This window comes from Pseudoliparis swirei, chromosome 16 (genome assembly GCF_029220125.1).
Source record: "Pseudoliparis swirei isolate HS2019 ecotype Mariana Trench chromosome 16, NWPU_hadal_v1, whole genome shotgun sequence".
Taxonomy (NCBI): domain Eukaryota; kingdom Metazoa; phylum Chordata; class Actinopteri; order Perciformes; family Liparidae; genus Pseudoliparis; species Pseudoliparis swirei.
Window position 1 is genome coordinate 11503211 of NC_079403.1, and position 21351 is coordinate 11524561.

At 40.9% G+C, this 21351-nt stretch overlaps 1 protein-coding gene across 1 annotated transcript; it reads right to left on the reverse strand.

Moving 5' to 3' along the window:
• Positions 1 to 172: 172 nt before the first annotated feature.
• trpa1b (transient receptor potential cation channel, subfamily A, member 1b) lies at positions 173 to 19908 on the reverse strand. The gene is made up of 28 exons (XM_056434053.1): positions 19899 to 19908; positions 17713 to 17860; positions 17093 to 17255; positions 16677 to 16852; positions 15835 to 15942; positions 15545 to 15656; positions 14763 to 14908; positions 13862 to 13998; positions 12453 to 12501; positions 10942 to 11041; positions 10740 to 10840; positions 10139 to 10314; positions 8857 to 9021; positions 8542 to 8656; positions 8184 to 8350; positions 7610 to 7700; positions 7420 to 7479; positions 7222 to 7314; positions 5068 to 5138; positions 4746 to 4902; positions 4501 to 4590; positions 3950 to 4119; positions 3723 to 3852; positions 2910 to 3092; positions 2696 to 2764; positions 2087 to 2188; positions 1873 to 1991; positions 173 to 1515 (listed from the first exon to the last, which is right to left on the reverse strand). Exons 2-28 carry the CDS (start codon positions 17806 to 17808, stop codon positions 1302 to 1304), a joined length of 3360 nt encoding a protein of 1119 aa, XP_056290028.1. The 5' UTR covers positions 17809 to 17860; positions 19899 to 19908; the 3' UTR covers positions 173 to 1301.
• Positions 19909 to 21351: the final 1443 nt, after the last annotated feature.

Here is a 21351-nt window from a genome sequence, read left to right on the forward strand (position 1 = left end):
AGCTTATCTTTCTTTCTGTCAAGAGGCTGATATCTTAACTTCCTCTTGTGCTGCTGAGACAACCTGCCATTTCATCCTCTGTCACTCTGTCCGTCAGCGAGGTGAACGACGAATGACAAACTTATAAGTGCAAGCTCAGGGAATCTGCTGTTGGATTTACTGCTCACTCATAAGCGGTCATCTTTTTATTTTTTATTTAATACACAAAAAGGTATTGGCTAATGTGACACATATCTCAAGCAGCTGCTTCATTCACTATTAGCGTGGAGCAGGTTGGGATAAAACAATTGGGCTCATTAGTCATTTCTGCTCTTTCAAGTAAAAGCTGAAAACATTGTCCCAAACATCAGTGTAATTGATGGTTACAGGGTTATTGTATTTGCCCTGTGAATAATCAAATTCAGGGCTATCAGTAATAAATATTACTTAAAACTTGACTTAAAGGGGAACTAACATTTGTCTATCAGCAAAGACTCTCAGGGGTCGTGACCTCTATCAGGGCCCTAAGCTGGAGAAGCAGAGGGACAGGTGCAAGCACATGATGTCAGAGGCCTCTCTGTTTCTCTCCCAACCTGCTATGATCCACGAAATCGCCACTGAGGCCCAAAGCTTGTGTGTGTGTGCGTGTGTGTGTGTGTGTGTGCGTGTGTGTGGGTGTGTGTGTATGTGTGTGTGTGTGTGGCACTAGTGAAGAAGGCAGTGCACAAATCAGAGCCAATGATCCATAAACCATTGTGATGTGTTGTCTCTAAATGTGTTATGCATTAATAAAACATGCCCCACAGGAAACTTTCCTGAAATAACATGAATGCATCCACGCGTGGGAAGTGCCCTCTGCTCTTATTGCAGCTTTACATTCGGTGGATCACAATTTAACACAATTTAGGTTTTTATAGTAAGAGCTTTTACTTACGTTTCGCATTCCTTGCACATGAAGACACATCACAACATTTAAAAAACAGCTACACTGTGTGCATGATAGAAACATGGCAACACTGCATACACACCACAGGATGACTTAATACATTTGTTCATCAGTGGATCACGAGTGAAACTTACTGTTTCAGACTACAATAAAAACATCTACAACAATACCATGCCAAAGCTATTCAGTATCAAACCCCACAATAGTTAAGGCAACTCAACTTTAAATTCAATTAACTGTTACAATAGTTAAGTAATCACATACTTATACCATATACATCAATACTTTTAAAATGTTGTGATAAGTAACTACGTCAAATGTTATAGTTGTTGCTATGATAAGACCCTTCCTCTTTATATATAAGATCCCATTCTCTTTATTTATTTTTGGACTCGATGGCCTTCATCAGTGGGACCCACAGAGACGTGCCATATCCACTTGGCTTCTGCTGACTCAAGCTCGGCCACATGTTGCCTTTGACGGTAACGGGGCCATCGGACTCGTCGGCTTCTGAGGTAATCTCCATCTTCTGGATGATGAGCTTCAGGAGGTTGTGCTGCTTCTCCATACTGCTCGACATCTCCTTCATCCTGAGGACAAAACATCAGAGATGTGGCTCAGAGATAGTCTTCATTTAACATTTAATGGATTAATAATCAGGCAATACTGCCAAGTGGCTCCTTGTGCTTATTATAGTTATGCAGTGAAGTGTATCTTTTTGTGACCTGGTCACAGTCTGTATTTCTATGTAACCACTAGGGGCCACTCATGCATCAAAAACTGTTTGACATACCCTGTAAATATATCGTAATTGTTGCATTCCTTTTGGTAGATGAATGTATTTTGAGTAACATTTACAAACACTTCCATCATCTCAATTGTAAATACAGTTTATGATTCCAGGGAATATAAATGTGAATCTTAAATCGTAACCTTGAGCGCTTTACCTGGCCTTCTGCTTTCTGAGCTCATTCTCCAGCACAGGGCAGTTCTTTGGTTTGGCCTGCAGTCGATTCCAGACATCATTTGTGTCATCCTCACCGAAAAAGAAATGCGTAATAAAGTTCTGTTAACAGACGGAAAGGTTTCAGAAAGGGATCTGACGTTAGTTACAAATCACTATGTTGTACAGTATCAGACTTAGACAAGTATTAAGCATACCCTTGAGCAGTGGCGATTAGGGTAGACGACAAGGGAGAGCTTGTCCACTCGTTTCATGAACCAATAAGGCAGCTTGTCTTCCAGAGCGGTGTGCAGCTCAATCTGGGGTCAGAAATTAAGATTCTTAGCCTGCTGTGTACAATAACCTCTTATTGACTAGCTCTGTTGGACCTAAAGGTTAGATATTCTTAGGCTAAACAAATATCATTACTTATATTCTTAAATATATCTACCACAATTATAACTTTAAAAAAGATGTCTTCACTCTACAGTTTGTGATGGTGTTGACATATGAGTAATTATTATTTATATATATATATATAATTGGGTTTTATTACTCACAAACCAGTGGACGTGATTACGTCCACTTCTTATAACATTCTCATGAACATAATCTTATTTTACATGTCTATGTTACAAAGTATATTTGTACAACAGCCTCAAGGACAAAATACCACAACACCATACGCTATGCTTGGGTGTCGTTATTTATCAGGTTACGGCAGACTGAGCAAGCACAAACAAGCAAGATAAAAGATAACTCTAACGTTATAAAAATGCAACGTACATTTAAATAAACCTTGAGGAACAGGTTTGCTCAACACTTACCTGCATGCCAATTCTTTTAAGGGCTGCATTTCTTTGTACTTCAGCAATGTCTCCAACAGCTAGACCAATCTACAACACACACACACAAAACTAATGAGAACCTGCTCATTCGTTCCGCTATTTAAAAGTAGCAACTGGTAGTTTTTTTGTAAGAGATAGATGTCTGTGAGAAGTCAATACGAATGGACGAAACAGGCCGTCAGAGCATACTTACCATCAGGTTCACCAGTAAGATTGGCATGAGCATGACAAATGTCACAAAAATTAAGAAAGTCAGGAGGCCAAAAGGAAGATCATGGTTCAGATAAGCATCCAGGAAGTTGGTTTGGTAGTTCAGCTCCCCGACCATCATCACAAACGTTTGCATCACAGAGATCGGCAGACTGACAAACTCTTTCTAAAGGCAAATAAAAAATACCAGATTATATATCACAGTTAAATACTGTCGCATCTTTTCAAAAGAGGTGTATAAAAAATCTTTTATGAAACATGCATTAAAAGCCTCATTTATGTTTCAATAAAATATCTCCCTTGTGTTCAATGTCAGTGGGAAGGATGGCAAGCAATCATACACAGAGCAGAGTCAGATGCAGCACATGACATCAAAAGCACGTCACAAACACGCAGTAAATTACAAAGAGATGTGCTGGGGACAAAACATGTCTAACAAATGGGTTTAATCTTTGACAGTGAGGCCTGCAGATGGTGTTATCAGTTATTTATTTAGTCCTTTGGTCAGTCTCTCAAACGCTTTGTTCCAGGCCCAGATTATTGTCATGCGAATTACCCTTTGTATTAACTTTTTGTGTTCATGATCAAAAAAGGATGATTTTGGGCCATGTTCTTTCATGCTAACATCGGTTCAAATAAATACTTTAATATTTGGGAAAATGTGTGCATTCGCAAAATTGATACCAAAAGCTTGCGCACAGGTTTAAAAGCACAAAGCAGAGTTTCGTTGAAAAGAGGTAACAGAAAATTAAACTTCTAGTCTGAAGAAATTTTGATTATAGATTTCTTCCCCTACCTGGTTTAGCATCAGAGCATAAAACGCCAAACCGAATGCTAACACCAAGTACAAGAACAGCATCACAACGCGGACCAGGGTCCTCATGATCTCCCAAAACATCACAACATAGATGCCAACACCCTCAAACCTGGAGAAACAGAAGATCAGAACAGTTAGTGGCCTCCATGTATCATTAAAAAAGACATTACGTTGAAGTGTCGCTATTACATCAGAGTAAACAGTACCTCTGGAGATAGAGAAGAAATCCAATCCAGGAGCCTAAAACTGCCATGGCCCCTGCTTGCCAGTGTAATGAACCGTCTAAATTGAGGATGGTGGGAATTACGTAGAGAAGACAGAAGATTGCGCAAAACCAGTCAACCTGGTTGGAATAATCCTTGAAGTATTTCCAGCGCTTGTAGTGACAAGAAAAGAAGAAAACAATTAATATTCTGCTTCCTAGCTTTCAGATGGTGTATGACACTATGTGACATGTATTGTTGACCAGCTATCTCCCCCTAAAGTCCACCTGTCCTCCTCCTAAAAGGACAAACATATACGTCTATGTTGGTCTCTTCAAACAATCGTGCAAACAACATCTTATATTCCTAAACATCTGATGTGATGTGACAGTGTTTCTGGTAGTTATGATGAATACGAGGGTAGTAAAGTGTGGCGGTGACCCCCTGACAGTGACCCTGCTCATCCATTACACCTGATTGCTAATGTGTCCACACACTGAGCAGATTTATGAGCGCACACTTCATGTGAGGTAATGACACTTGCTTAACATTACCTGTTGTGATATCTGCACCAATTCCTTCCCCACATAGTAGACGTTCATGACCAAGACCATTACCATGCAGAAGGACAAGAATGCACTTTGCTGAAAAAAATGAAGGATATTGAGATTTACTTAATCATAAAGATTGAATCATCATGAGAAAGGTTGATGTGTTTGGAACATTATTACACATGATGACACATATGCTAAAACAGAGGTTAAACTTAATTAATATTGATTATCCATGTCAATAGTACCTCAAAGAAAGATACTGGCACCATGATGATTATGTGCTCGCCCGTGTCAGTTTTGTTCAGAGCGGGCCTCAGATTCACGATTAGGTGAGTGAGGGGCAGCAGGCCTAACAGGTACATGAACATGTTCAGCATATGAGCTATGCTCCCATATGCAGACCTGTGGAATAAAACAAAGACGGTTTCAACACTAGAAGAGAAACGGTCAAAGTAAACCACGCCCTTGTATTTGTTGCATTCAGATGATTTTTTTTCTTCTGTGGTCTATAAAGTTGCAACATATCAGAACAAGAAATGTTCTGATATGTACGCACCACATACGCACCACTTCATTGTGAGGTACTTTTTGCAGACAGGGTGGTTGAGGAGTTCAATGCGGTTGTACTGCACCATCGCCTGTAGAAGGAGTAAGAGCTTGCTGTTAATGGCACATTTTCTCCAAGCGGAAAAGGACAGCCCGACGGCTACAGCATAACAGATTTAAAAGTATGTGCACCTTGTGGAATCACCGGCATGATGTACCGTAGGATGACATGATATAGAGTGCTTCCTACATTTGGTGATGTATGAAATTGTTAGTGGTTCGGTAGTAAATCCTACAATACAATGCCACTGCCATGGTTCCCTGTTTGTCCTGTGTGTGTATGTGTGTGTGTCTGCCCATGCTTGGCATTCCTTTCCCCCTCCTGCTTCCAATCAACCACCTTCCACACACATGAAACCCATTCCCTCATCTAGCCCCAAAGCATATCTACCTCAGTTCTCCCTCAACTCCTCGCCAGATCGTCAGTTCACATTCCCGGAACGACTACTATGGCCTCTTGGATTTTTAATATGTTCTTGTCTGTAGACTTGTGCTTTCCTAGCCACAGCCTCTCTGCTCCCCCAGAACTCTCATGGAGTACTGCCTAGCCAACCCAACTAGCCACCAGCCTGCAGAGGACGCCATCACGGATCCCACACCTATTCCATTTATGGCCTTGTAATAAATATGGCAGGATGAATCAGCCAGACCTCAGCCCCCTGACCTGTCCGCCATCCCAGCTGAATATCAAGATATAGGGACAGTGTTTAGAAAGGACTTAGTCCTCTCATTGCCTCCACACCACCCTTACAACTGAGCCATAGATCTTCTCCCAGGCGCTCTGCTCCCTTCTAGCCGACTTTATAACCTGTCCCGTCCTAAGACAGAGGCCATGGAGAAATGCATCAAGGAGTTGTTTGCAGCCGGCATAATTAGACCATCCTCATCGCCAGTTAGAGCTGGATTCTTTTTTGTTTCCAAGAAGAACCACACCCTGTATTGTTTTTCGTGGATTAAACAATATTACCGTAACAAAACAAGTAAACGTAAGCCTTTTGAGCCTATCCAGGGTGCTACCGTTTTCACGAAGCTGGACCTCAGGAACGCCTACCACCTGGTCAGAGTCAGAGAAGGGGAGGAATGGAAGACTGCTTTCAACACTCCACTTGGACATTTTGAGTACCTGGTAATGCCTTTCGGCCTCTCTAACGCCCGCGCTGTTTTTCAAGCCGTGGTTCACAATGTACTAAGAGACTCCTTACATCTTCTTTTTTTTTTACCTTGACGACATTCTTATTTTCTCCCAGAATATGTTCCACCGTGTCTCCCACGCCCACCAGGTCCTCCCGAAACCTTTGGAGAATCTTTATCAAAGCAGAGAAATGCGAGTTCCCTGCCTGGCTTTTTGGGTTACATCATTGAGAGTGGGCGGGTAAGGGCCGACCCAGAGAAGATCAAGGCAGTGACAGATTGGCCCAGACAACTCTAACTGAAAGCAAGTGCCGCACTTCCCATGCTTTGAAAATGTCATCAGAAAGCAAAATCAGTAAATGATGAGTTGACGTGGCCTTGTCTATGAGTTGGCCCACTGATACAGCCACTGCTCACAATCAATAACAAATACAGTCTATGACAGCAATGCATGATAAGATGTCTCAACTACTAGGAACCACGTTGAGAAGCTTGTCCACACAACTCAAGGTTTTTAACAGGAGGAGAACAGCAACCTGACTTCAGTTTATTCCCACCTGGACCCTCGTTGGGGTCGAGCAGAATGACTGACCCGCGAGCAGTGGGCCTCGCCTTTCTTTAAGTTGACTCAGCATCCTAGCCAGATGTGTTTATCTGTTTCCTGCTAGCCTGCGACCTGTATGCCTCTCCCCCTGGAGACTAAGATAGAGGAACATGGCGGCAACAGAATATGCTCTTTAGCCAGATAAATTAAAATCTGAGGAAACCTCACAAAGGTTCGACAAAGAGAAAAGATTCACCAATGTCCCTTATGGATGAGTTGCCCCTATAGAAGCCTATACTATACTATATATATATACAGCCTCATTAAAGGGGTATGCGTGATTACAAGGGAACTTTATTTCTTATCAATCATGTGGGAGTAGAGGATTTGAATTCTGCTGCACCGAAATTATTCATGAGTACAAAATAAAAGTTCCTTACGTTGAGTGCAGCTAGTGGCAGAATGGTCTTGGTCTTCTTAGTTAACATCCTTATTGCAAGTGGAGCTTGGAGCCAGAAGAAATTGTATTCAATCTAAAACATATAAATAATTGATTCATTTGTTTTGCATAGCAAATGCTTCATACAATATATACACTGCAGAGGTGTTTTATATTGTGTGTTTTGTAGGTGTGTTACATAATAGTCAGGACTGTTCTGATCATCACCAGATTCCTTCACACAGCTGTCCAATAGGTGCTATTGAAGAAAGTAGAAAAACAGAGTAAATATCTCAAGGTTTTACACATTCTTACAAAAATGCTCAACTAGAAACGAAAGAAACTGCAGAAAGAGTTCTGAGGATTTTTGTTTTTTTTCAGTGACAAACCTTGTAGGTCTCAGGCAGATACTCAATCATTTCTAGTATGGGATTTTTCTGGGACGAGGTAAATGTGAACAGTGACACAGCCGGTTCAAATCTGGAAGAAAAAAAACACAAAGTAATCAGAAAGCTTTCTTTTGTACACTTCTTGTGACTCGGCCTCTTTGTCTTAGTTGAAAACCAGGCCCTGCCACCGGCCAGAGAAAACTTTCTAATTTTACAGCTAAACAGTTGCCTCCAATAAAATATGTTTCTGAAAACATTTGAGGCGACCGAAAGGCAATCCAGTAACATAATCTGGATTCAGCACATTTGACAGTTGATTTGACATGTCGTGAGAGGAACGGCAGAACAACCTGAATGTCACACATTCACAGACAAAATATTATAACAAAACTAACTGCAGCTTCAAGGTCACTCCAACCTGTTTAGAATGTAACACTCTACCAAGTGGTAGTAAATCGACACCGTACACCCAGAATTGAATGACAAAAGATGCACATTAAACACCTGCAGTATAAAAGTTGTTTCAAGCTGAACCTTTAATGTAATTTAAGAGCTATTTGTATTCATAACATACCTGTCGGTGTCAATTACAGCATTGACCACATCTTTTTTCCCATTTTGTATAGCTTCATGGAGGAAGGAGATGTCGTTCTTGTTTAAGGTAAGCTCTGCTCCGCGGGACAGCATGAGCAAGACTGCAGCCACATGTCCCTCTCTTGCTGCGACGTGGAGGGCAGTGTTCTGGTACAGGAGTACACAACAGGAGACAGTACTCTGCATTTATCATTGAATATTTAGTACTATCAATTATCAAACTATTTACGATTTGCATTAATAGGCCTTTTTGCCTCAAAAATGTCATCACAAATAGGAGGAAAATGAATTACGGATTTGGTTAATGATAAACCGTTTGGATTTATAATAATTCATACCCCATCCTCATCTATTTTATCCAGCAACTTGGGATTGGTCGACAGGAGAATCTCCATAGTTTGTGTGTATCCTTCAGATGCAGCGTGGTGCAGACAACTCCAGCCCTTGTAATCACTGTAAACAAGAAGCAGAGTAGGGATATCTTCACCTACTGTAGAGGAGATTAAAAAGTCTGAACGGGTCAAAGCACCAGCAACACACTTACTGATAACAGTCCTTCTCTTGTTACTACACATGTTGCTGGACATTTGCATGTGCAGGATATATACTTTTGAGCTTTTTGTATGTTTAGCTCTCCCAGCACACACGTTTACCTGTGAAAGAGAGCTCCTTTGCGCAGCAGCAGATTTACCACCTTGGTGTGCCCCTCTTTGGAAGCCAAATGGATCGGAGTCAGGCCATGCTCGTCACCTTCGTTTAGCAGACGAGAGTCTGTGAGGGTCTCCAGCAATCGCTGGCATGTATTGACGCGCCCGTACCTGAGAAGAAGAGAGGGATGAGCAGAAGCAGTGGGTTGTGGACGATGTCTTTTTTCACCGTTAAGATCCGTTGATCTCTGAAATTAAAATGCTTTCTGTGCTAGGCCCAAAGTACAGTGAAGCCAGAGGTCTGGGGGCCAATCTTGCTCAAAGACACTTAAGATGGCTGTTACAGGACATGCATCTGTAGGTAAAATATAGGTACAAGTGAGTCAGTAGTGTTAATGACTAAGGAATGCTGCAAATAGCCAGGGGGACATAAACAGAAGGGACATATTGCAATGATCTTTCTTTGTCTCCGAACCTTTTAAGAAGATCAGCAGTGTCGGTGCAGTGGGACCGCAGGGGAAAGCGAATGAAGTGTCTATAATAGGTAAAGTATGATATCATATAGCATGGCCTTTATTTGTCCTCCAGCTCGAATGAAATAGGTAAACATGATAGAAAAATCTATAACAATAATGTAGAATGTCCACTCATTTCACACTATTAGTGAAATTTCTTCAGGCATGCCTCTCTAATGGAAATCTATTCTTGTGACAGTTACTGTGACAGTATGCTATTTAATAAGTGGAAGGCTTTTGAGCACACAAAATGCTAACAGGATTAAAACAACTGAGCGGTTAGGAGGCACCTGGTTTATTTTTCGTCTGTCCACTGTTGTTCAAATACAGAGACTACAGCCTCGGCCTGAGGAAGTTCGTAAGTCACAGTCCTCCTAAGATCCATTTTTGATTCATGTTTTATACTTTTGTGGTATCATTGATCAATACATAACACTTTTTACGAAAGAACTACTGGAATGACTTTCAGACAACAAAGATGTGTCGCTACTTTTCCTTCCTAATAATAAATTTCTCTGATGTGTAGAAAATAAATGCTCTGGAGTGCGCAGCTTTTCTGCTAATTGAATGCTCTAAAGCTTTAAATTAACAGAAAAGACTAATGATAAAAGCCTAGTATGCACACTGGCCAAGGTCAGCTGCAGTGACATTTCCGGCACTTCTTTGATCAAATTTGCAAACTCGGAGCGACTTTGAGTGAAAATCCAGTCAAATCAGTTTAGTTTCGTTCAATGGGATGGGAAGACTTGCCCACGGGGAACAATCGAACTCACTGAGCAGCAAAGTGCAGGACCGACTTCTTGTCCTTCGACTTGCAAGCGAGGCCAAGCTGCCCCGAGAGGCCCACCATGTTCTTCACTGAGCTGTGGCTTCCCAGTCTGCACGCGTAGTGGAGAGGGGTGCAGCCCTCTTGATCCTCACAGCTCAGCAGCGCCGTCACGCTGCCGTTCTACAGTTAGACACGTTATAGACACATTCATATTTTCACACATTCTAATGTATAACAATGTGTGTATTAAGCAAATGTGTGTATTAAGTCATGCTTCATAGCGGATCACACGTACACACACGTATGCTGAAATTATATGGATAATATTTAAACAAAGATGCATAGAGAGACTATCAAGGGTAAATATATCAGCCTTCCTCTGTGGCTCATTTTGAAAGCATTTTTTGTTGTTGTAATGCTTACAATGTTTTCAAGGATCATCTGGCTTAGTAAGAGTATAATGCACTTTATTAGCCATCCTTAAATGCATGCTCAAGGCAAATTGATAAAGGACATTGTAATATTCAAATTCCAGCCTAATGACATCTTTGTCCAAGCAGCATGCCATGCATTTGATGAGTCACAAACAAGCTTCATTATTGGACCTGCAGAACTTCTTCTGGGAGGTTTTGCAGACCCTTGGGCTGAAGAATGACCAGGTGAAGGAAGTTACAACCACATCTGTCTTTCACGTTTACACTTGCCCCTAAAAGACATAAAAATGTGCATGTGAGTTCATCTGCATCATCAGGCATTTCACAAATGACATTATTACCGCTGGTGATGAAGTACAGTGCAGCAGCTCACCTTTTGACAGCAGCAAAGCCACAGATCTCCATGATCCGCAGCTCGTAGCCAGTAGCAAGGGAGATTTTCCTTTACAATCAATACTGTTCAGGTCTGCACCCTAAGAAGAGAATGTACGAAAAACTTATGACCTCATTAATTACCACATTCAATGTAACACACATTGCCGCAATTACAAATGAGATCTAACTCTCGTAACAAATGAGACCACAGGAAAATAAGCTGCTTCTATGTTAAATGATACATTGCATTTGTTTGCATGCGTGTGCATTGTTGTATAATGCAAACCAGGAGGGAGGTGCTTTTTTACTGATCAAATAAAGCTCCCTATATTTCTCATAATGTCAGATCATATGTGTAACATGAAATGTGTGGTATGGCACATGCACAAGTATTATGGGTAATTAAATGGAATGGACATTAGATACAATTTAGATATTGATTTTAACAACCATGGGGGAAGAAATTTATAAATAAAAAGATTAAGAATTGATTAAACAGTGTGTTTGTCTGACCCAAAGTAAGTTAGACTTACCCTGCTACCCCCTATAATGATCCCACCGACGCAAAGGAGCGCACTATACACTATTGTTATCAGTTAAGTTACAAATTTCATTAAGAAACCACGAGAACCCTAATTTAATAATCAGTTAAAGTTTGTTGGAAACACTCAAACATCATGCAGAGGCGACTCAAGCTGCTACAATATAGCTTCATTCGTCTACTAGGTGGAGCTGATCAAAGCTTGGTTGGCATAGCAACAGCCACTAGGGATTAACAAGCTCTAAATTATACATTTTACAATTTTGATTTCAGATCAGACAGGGGAAGAGGTAAAAAGCAATATTGTATTTTCAAAAAAAATAAAAATATGAGATGACTTAAATACACAACAATTATAAAAAATGTTTTTAAAACACCACATTTAAGAGGCTAAAAGTCATCGCTGTCCCTGCCTGATTTGATTTTCTGGCATATTAAAACCAAACAACAAGCCGAGCCACCATCTCGAAGCAATTAGCTGGTGTTCGGTGCCAGATGATCTCTGCAGACCATTTTGAGATTAAAAAAGTAAACATGCTCAGTGTGGATAATGTTATTACCTGTTGCAGCCAGTGTTTGTTTACAGAACAAATTGACAGGAGATAAACTTTTCCCCCTTTTTCTTAGCAACACAGTTATATTAAAACGGTCTCTGAAGTGCAGCAGATGGTGACAGATGGTCTAAAAGCAATGCGTAGCACCTTTAACATTTACTGAGTCAAGAGGTGTTGTCGAAATTGCTAATTATTACAATGTATGATCACAGAATGATCCAATCTCTGAGTGGACTCGAAGAAGCAATGAAGACAGCCCTCAGCATATAGTAGATGGAAACAAAATGCAGTTTTGCTGTTGCTTTGCTTTATGGCAGGAGATTAATAACCCAGTCCCTGATAGATGTCGGGAGTGTCATGTGCATAACAGCTGTTGGGTGTGTTCTCGTGTGTGTTTGTGTGTGCCTTATTTACCAAAGAAATGAGGTAATCTGCCAGCTCTGTGTGGTCAAATATTGTAGCCCTGGAAAAGTAAACACAGTTTTTGTAAATCAGCCATACATCAGTAACATGACGTGTCTTTGGGAGTCGAGGTTTTAACAATACTGTCAGATGTGAGTTAAGCACAATCTAAATCTAATTCTGTTTCGTCAGAGGATGATATAACAACCAGATTGTCCTCGGTGGTTACATCTTTAAATCTCCTGGATTCTAATTGCTCACTTAGATGAAGTAGTTTTATAACTAATTCCTGGTATTTGGGTGATATTCTGCAGTATACTCCGAATGCTCCTCATGTCTGTGTATCGGGTCTTACTCATACGCTGTGGTCTCTGCCAACACAAATTTCTTTTTAGATCAAATCAATGTGGGAAGCATATTGTTGTTATGTACTGAAATCGTTGTTATTGCTCCAAATTAGCCATACTCGAGAGTTTCCTGTTTGTGTTTCTCTTTTTCGTCTCTGTTATAGTGTTGATATTATGCAGTTGAATGAATCTGTACACAGCATGACCAAGCATTTGAGATCGTAACCATAGATATTAAACATCTGCATGAACACAGTCGTGTACATTTTAAAGAGGCTCATCTATGAATAGTATAATTGAATCCATATTCATAAATGAACAAATCTTAACTATACAAAGTATTTATGAACACAGCACTGCTGGCATCAGATTAGTTTAGCTTAGTTAAAAGAGTGAAGATAAGGCTCTGTCTAAAGGTCTTAAAACCCATTGTGGCAGCTGTCCCAATCTGGCCTCGGCTGCTGGCTGGTTGCCAATCAGTCAGCTGCTCTGACTGATTGGCAATTAGTCAGCAGCCGATGCTGCTTGTATAAAAGGGCAGCAGAGCTGGAGGGATGGGAGAGTGAGCAGAGGTGCAGGTTGTGCGGTCTGCTTGTGCGTTGTTGGCTGTCAAATAAAGCATGTCTTTCAACCAAACTTCGTGGTTCCGGGCTGATCCTTGGTGCTGGGGGGGGAAACCCACGGGTAGTGGCCATGGAGCTGCTACACCCATCTTCCATCACATCTAAAGCTCACTAATTAACATGATGTATCTTGTATTTTTCATCTATACAAAAAAACAAAAGTCTAAGTTTCAACTTGTGGTTTTACGGGGGAATAAGTGCCAAATTAACCCAATGGAATTGTATTTGGTTCCTGGCAACATTACACTAATGACAAGTCTCTAGACAGTCACTGCAACTGTACAAGAAATAGTCCCACCCATACCAACCCCTCGAATCAACAACAAAGCAAATACGTAGAGTTACATGTCTACTATTCTTAATGAAACGTTTAATCTCAACAATAAAGACCAAATAAAGAATTCCACGAAGAAGGTTAATGCAAATAAAATGGTCCAAAGTGTACGCCCACCTATGTAGAGGGGTCTGACACGCCCCATCAGGTAGGTTGATGACATCTTCCACTTGGTCAAAGGAGGCCAACATCAGTTTGACTACCTCAGTAGCTCCCTGCGTGCAGGCCAAATGAAGCGGCGTGGACTTGTCATTCTGTACAGTGTCAGACATGGTTTCATTATGAGCAATGAAATATGAATAAATATCATAAATATTCATACGCTCAGCAAACAGAATCATGTCTGCTCCATAGAGTAGAGAGACACCACGACACACTGAGTTAGAGAGGAGAACATGAAAACACATACAGGAATTAGCATGGACACTTACACACACACACACACACACACACACACACACACACATACATATTCCTCAGTGTTACATTTGGTAAGTAAGTATCTCCCAGACTTACTGGGCTAGACACAGGCGGCTGTAACACAAGCCTTTGATGAGATAACCAGGACTGGTGGAGGAGGCCAGTCCTGGTTATCTCATCCCCAAAGTGTGAGTGGAGGTAATTTGAATCAATTTATCCAACCGGAGCTATTACTGTACACTTTGTTCCTGCTTTCGATCTGGCCACGACCCCAGAGCTAGACAGAACGATCACTCCCAGATGGACCCGTTACGACTGACATGATCTGACAGTGCAGAGATTCTGTGCCAGGGAAATACTTCACAGGTGTAGCCAAATGAGATCTGGATCACAACACGATGCAAATCTGACAACGCTTATGCAGCTGACAGATGGAACGCATTAGTAATCGGCCGGTTTTGACACGTTTATGACAATGTGAGGCAGAGTTGTATGAACAAAACTGTGGTGGCAATCAAATGAATGGAACCGAAAGGTTTCTAAAAACCACGGATTTATGCACCGCAGAGATTTACAGGTTTTTCTGTGTTTGTTTTACCTGTCGCTGGTCAACTCTGGCCCCAGTAGCAATGCAGTAACCGATGGCATCGATATTCCCGCCACGCACAGCCAGATGGAGGGGACTGCTCTTGGACTTGTCTAAATAGTTGATGTGCTCTTCAACCTGGTAGCCAAACTTCTCACCTGCCAGAATCAACGGTTTCATTGTGAATGATGCACTGAATACATAAAAGGTTCACAATGAAGGATTATTAGTTCATGCTTGTTGGTATAAGTTTATTTGTGGTCATTTCTTTTTTCACATTTCTTTTTATACTTAATATTTTATTTAGGTATCTTTACAGAAATACAACCTTCAAAAGTAAGAATGCTTAATAATAATATTTGTGGTCATTTCAATTGCAATGTCCTTTGTTTTTTGCCTTCCGTCTTTTACTTTAATATTTCGGTTCTTTGTCACTTTTAGAAGAAGGATGTTGTAAGTAGTTGTTTCTATTCATGTTAAAATTCCTAAACAGCACACACATGTGAATCTCCATTAATTCACTTGCTGGGTAATCCCAGAAATGTCAGAAATATTTTCTGCTCTGACTAAATCTTTTTCCAACAACACCAGAGTTGCCAAGCAGACCTCCCACTGTGAATAAACACACCGTGGCATCTGGCTTGTGTACAAAGAAGCTCATTCTGCTAAATGTCTCCTGGGGCTGAGGTAAACTCTTATCTCCCAGTTAAATGGGCCGTTTGGCCTTGTAAAAAACCTTTTCTGTATTGTCAGCAGTTTACATTTTTGATGATAAATCAATCTTTTTGTCATACCGGCCTTCAGGATCACTTCCATGGCTTTCTTTGCACCTGCGAAGGCAGCTGCGTGCACGGGGAAATGGCCGAGCTTGTTCTGTTGGCAGAGCCGCGCTTTGCCATGCGTTATCTTTGACAGGTCGGAGAAAGGACGGAGAGGAAGACAAACAAGAGACAAGTCTTTGTCAGAGACAAAGCTGCAGAGGGCTGCCAGTCAGCTACGTAATCTGTTCTGTGCAGATGGAAAGTTATTCTTTCCTGCGTAGTGCAGGAAGACATGAGTCTGAATGCATCGCTCTTGTACATACCAATATGTTGAGGGCCTCAAAGTTATTGATGGAGCAGGCCAGTATCAATGGGGTGTTGCCAAGTTCTCCCTGAAGATTGCAATCTGTAGTACTGTTGGACAGCAGCAGCTGCAGGGGGGCCGAGGTAAAAACATACCAGTGAGCTCCATCCGGTTTCTGTCCGCAACGGTGTCAGGTTGTGTACAGCAGCCGGATCGGGATGACTGAAGTTGACGGTTTAGTCCGGTTTTGTCAAACATATAAACAGTTGACTTTAGAAAGCAGCGCTGCTCAAAATAAAATGTTCTCCAGCTTTGAAAGACGTGATGGGATGATATGACCATCACGTACCATATTTCTATTATCAAAATGTTTTATTAGCACTATACAACACAGGGTTGGACAACGAAATGCAGTTGTAGCGCCTTTACATAAGAAAATACTAAAAACAACGACATGTTGTGTTGGAATGTAGAGGATTAGGTGGAGTTGAAGGGTCCTGCATCCTTAAGAAAGAAGCTGCTCTGTACAGTAGAGGATCCTCTTGCCCCGCTTGCCAGACAGCAGCAGGCTGAACATGCTGTTGTTGTTGTTAAGTCTCGATGATAAAACAAATAGTATAAAAATAATAGAGGAATTCACTCGATAAGTCGTGACATTTTTTGGGTGTGAAGGGGTGGTGAATCATATTTTTATTTCATTGGGAGAAAAATATTTTTTTCCTTCACATATTCTAATATTTCGTTTATATGTTAAACCTTTTTTTAAATCTTACATAACGTTTTAATACTGTTGTTCTGGGTTTATTTTTACACACCAGATCAAGTCAAATGTGTCCAGCCAGGCACCTTGTGCCTCCTCACCTCCACCAGGTTGTTGTGTCCCAGGCAGACCGCCAGGTGCAGAGGGGACAGGAGGGCCTTGTTCAGGATGTTGGGGTTGGCCCCCAGGTCCAAAAGAGCCTGGCAGCTCCCTGCCATGTCTTTCTCCACTGCCCAGTGGAGCGGCACGTTGCCCTGCTCATCACAGCTGTTCAGGTCTGGAGAGCACAAGCAAATATACCCCAACCACACACACACACACACACACACACACATGTAAAGACATAAGGCTGCATGTAGATACAGTAAATTTAGACACAGTACTCTGTAATGTAACTTTCAAACATACTGCTTTCTTTACTTTATAACTTACACAAAACAATTCCTGTGATTCACAATAAACATACTTCACCTTTGCTGGAGAAGAACTTATGATAGATGATCGAGGGCGTGCTTACCCTGTGAGTCTAAGACGTTGGTGATGAATTGGACGAGGTTGACGTGGTCCCCTGCGGCGGCGTGATGAAGGGGACTAGCCCCACATTCATCTTTCTCACTCAAGACCTCTGGGCTCTGAATCACCATGTTCTCCAAGAGAACCAGGTCCCCCTTCTCAGCCAGCTACACAGTAATGTAGGAAGTAATAAAATAGGAGGGAGAAGATAAGAGAAGAGCCTGTAATCCATGTGAACTCGTCCATTAGTCTGTGTCTCGGGCCAACTGAGATTACATGATAGTGAGAATTCACGTCATTGATGCTAATAGGCATTAGAGCTATCCGTGTCTTGTTTCTGCTCTTGTGATTCAGATATGACACGTCTATTTGTTCAATGTTCAGGCCAGTTTAAGTACTGCAACTTACGTAACATAGTTACACAACACTTGAGTTGTCATCCGGGCTCTATCTAGCTCTTCACAATGCCTTTCTTTAAGGTTTCACAGGGTTGGGATTACTTATGAGGACTTACATAAACACTCCTCATTTTATAATATGCTTGTGGAGGAGAGAACCTACATCTATAAAAATGCTTTCTTGTGTAAAATCGAAGAAAGTTATACAATTTGGTGACAGCCTCACCTCGAAAACATTTAGTCTTGCCAGGGCTGAATCTTCATCCTCTATCACATATGTATAACAACTGGTCTGTCGGATCACCTCCCTGTCGAAGTTCATCACTCATATGACACTCAGTGGAGACATGAAGGGTGGCGGTGATGACACGCGTCTGGAAACAACGACAAACACAACACACACCCCACACACACTCAAGGATGTGAAAATCTGTTTGCATGCAAGAGCAAAACACCAACATAATAAATCAAAGCCACTGCGGTTTCGACAACTGAGTCCATACAACCTGCTTCACAAGTTAGAGGAGCACAAAGTGTTATGTGAGCGTGAGAGCAAATAACACCTTAAGCTATTGGCTCCTCTCGCCATGAGGGATATGGACACAGATGACTTTGTCTTTACCCGGAAGGACATTCAGATCTGCGTACTGTTTGGAGGTTAAAGCCCTTCTGTTGAAAAAAGCAATTATGTTCTTCACAGCTGGGGGGCAGCTTGTTTGAGTCCCAGGTGTCCTTGAGTGATCCTGGGCAAGCGGGATTGAGAGAGGCCTCGTATTTGTATCGTACAAGGCCCTCAGTCAACATAAAGGCCAAACAACAAATGACATTTTTGGTGGGCAAATGACGATGGAGAATTCTCATTGGACATGCCCTCGACCTTATGCAGCAGCAATCCTTTGGTGGATCGTGTGACTGATTGGAGTTGTTTCTCAGGGCAAAACAGCAGCTTTAGCCCACAAGGATGGAAGTCATTTTGTGGACACTTGATTCAAAGTACATCTCTGTTATTGGCATGAAACATTTCAGAAGTATTGCAGGGGTCAGTTCACCTGGATGGAGGTCCTGCTGTAACGGGGTCTGCTCTTTTTCTGACTCCTTTAAGGTGAGAAGAATGACTCTCCAGATGAGGGATCAATAATTAAATCTAACCTCAATGAGCGGCGTTCACCATGGCGATCAATTTAATGAACTTCTCCTAAGGCAGCTTTGCATATTAGTAATAGATTCTTCTGACCAGTAAATAAGAAAAAATAAGTATAAAGTAGAAGTGAAGCTCTTTCTCGAACATATGGTCAGGGAACTCCCTCCAATTATGAGCTGCATAGTTTCCCACACTGTATAGACTAATGATACTACATACTACATATTACAGATGTCGCTTTTCTGCGAAGATCCAGAAATGCAATACAATGTAGTTCACCCATATTTGTAACAAGATACCTAAGTTATTGTGTCCATAATGATCCATCAATATTTTAGTGCTGCTTTGATCAGGCTTTCTTAAGTCTTGACCACAATGTAACGTAAATAACGACTCACAATGACAGCTTCAACTGCACCATTAGTCTGGAGCTCACTTCACCTCTTCTTTAGTCCAGATTGAACTTCATAGTTCCCACAATGCAGCCGAAATGTATTCTGATTTGATAAGAACCCAATTTATATGGCACCATTGTCATTGTTTCCGAGTAGCAGCAATAATTAAGTGGTTTTTTTTACCGAGTCTGCCAGTCATTTGTTTACCAAGTGTACAGGAAGTGCACTAATGGCCACCAGTAAGTCATAGACATAATTAAACAACAACATCCCTGCATGCAAGATATTTGCATCCCTTGTTTAGTCTCACAATGTTTATATTTAACATTATACAGTACTATTTTTTATATAGGGTAAATGTTTGCTAATTGAATTTAAAAATGAACTACCTTATTTACCTTAGAATATCTATAATGATAAGTCAGAGGTTAATAATAGACAGATTATTTGCAGCAAAATAACTACAAATTTAGTTTAAAGTGTTTCACTGGACTATGAGATAATGTACATTGAAGATAAAAAAGGGCTGATGAAATATAATCAACTTAATAAATGATTAACTCAAAGGAATAAAGAGCATATTTAATGAGGAAGTTTAAGCTGCGCTCAAAGTGAACACTTATTGGATTTGACACTGCACAATGACTGATTCTGATCCAACTACATCAAAAACATTGTAAGCGAACCACCAGCTTAAAAGTTCAAATTCATTGTAAGTGAAACACCAGCAATAAAGTTTAAAAACATTTCTTTCCACACTGAAGACATTTTTCAGCATCCAAAATATCCCCAATATCTTCATTCCCCCTTATAGTTTCTGACAAATAAGCAGTAAAGTCCAAACAGTAAAGACAATGTTGGAGACATGGTACTTACTGTATTTGTGTGATGAGCTGAGCAATCAGGATGTTCTCCTCACCACTGCAATGAAGCCTGAAAGAGTGTGGTGGGCGAGCTTCTAGCCAGTCTGCCTCCTAATGCAGGCAAGACACTGCCCCTTTTGATCAAATGACTCTTCTGATGTTTTCATGGACAAGAAGGCAAGCTCATGTTTTGCAGTAATATGAGAGGACAATAAGTATTCGGAGAAAGCTATTTGATTTCTTCAATCTCTAATGCAATAATGGTGCAAATGGTTCTTTTTCTTGACTTTTTCTTCCCCACTCGAGCAACCGGAGCAAGTGGGCATGTCCAAATGTGCCTCTGCCATCATTTCAGGTTTGCAGGGCTGCACTTGATGTTTGTATTGGAGAGACCCTCTGACATTTTAAACAAACCACAGAAGCGCCTTTACCACCCAGCTGCACAGAACATATACAATTTATCAAACTATTCAGTGTACCGGCCGTGAGTGGCAAAATAGAATAAAGACGACTATTAAGACCTCCTTGTTGTTGGTGGGGATTAAAGAATATTCCTCAGGGAATCTTTATCAAGCAGGATTATCAGATGAAGTATATCATTAACTAAAGATTACACTAATATTTCTACCATCATTATTGATTATGATCAATGGAATAAGTATCATCTGAGATTGTAGACTCGTCTCTGACTACATAAAGTGTATATCATAGCAGACATGCCAGCATTACTGCATTTAATATCTTGTTTTGTTTTTTTAACCATCCTGTTACCTGAGGGTCAATTTGACCCCATTCAATGTTTAACCCTCCTGTTACCTTTAGGGTCAATTTGACCCCATTCAATGTTTAATGTCGGTGTTCTTTTGGGTCAATTTGACCCCAGGCTGTTTTTCACTGTGTCAAGCATATAAGAAATATCAACTTTTTTATATATTTAAAGGGCTATTTAGGTAGTCAACAAACAAACATAAAGTACCTCACACTTAAACTTGGAAAACAATATTAATTCTTATAATTTTCTGGAGGTTTTAATTGCTGGGGTCAAATTGACCCCAAGGGTAAAATATGTCAGTAAATATAAAGGTAACAGGAGGGTTCAACATTGAATGAGGTCAAATTGACCCCAAGGTAACAGGAGGGTTAAGTAAGTTTATACCATTCAAGAACATTACTTCAAATGTGTGAAATGATTACACCAAACATGTGAACAGAGATGCATGTTCCACAGGGCATGAGTCCTGATGTCTCTCACGACTGTGCGGTTGACATTTTCAAATGTTAGTAAAATTCCTGAACCACAACCAGATGGATTCCTGTGAAATGCACAGATGAGTTGTTATCACAATGGTGGTGTCCTCACCTTTCATAGCAGGTCTGGTTTACAGCAGCTGCACTATAATTAATGAACTAATATATAAACAGGCGAACCATTTTCAAATTTTACAGAAGAACTTTGCTTGTCCATC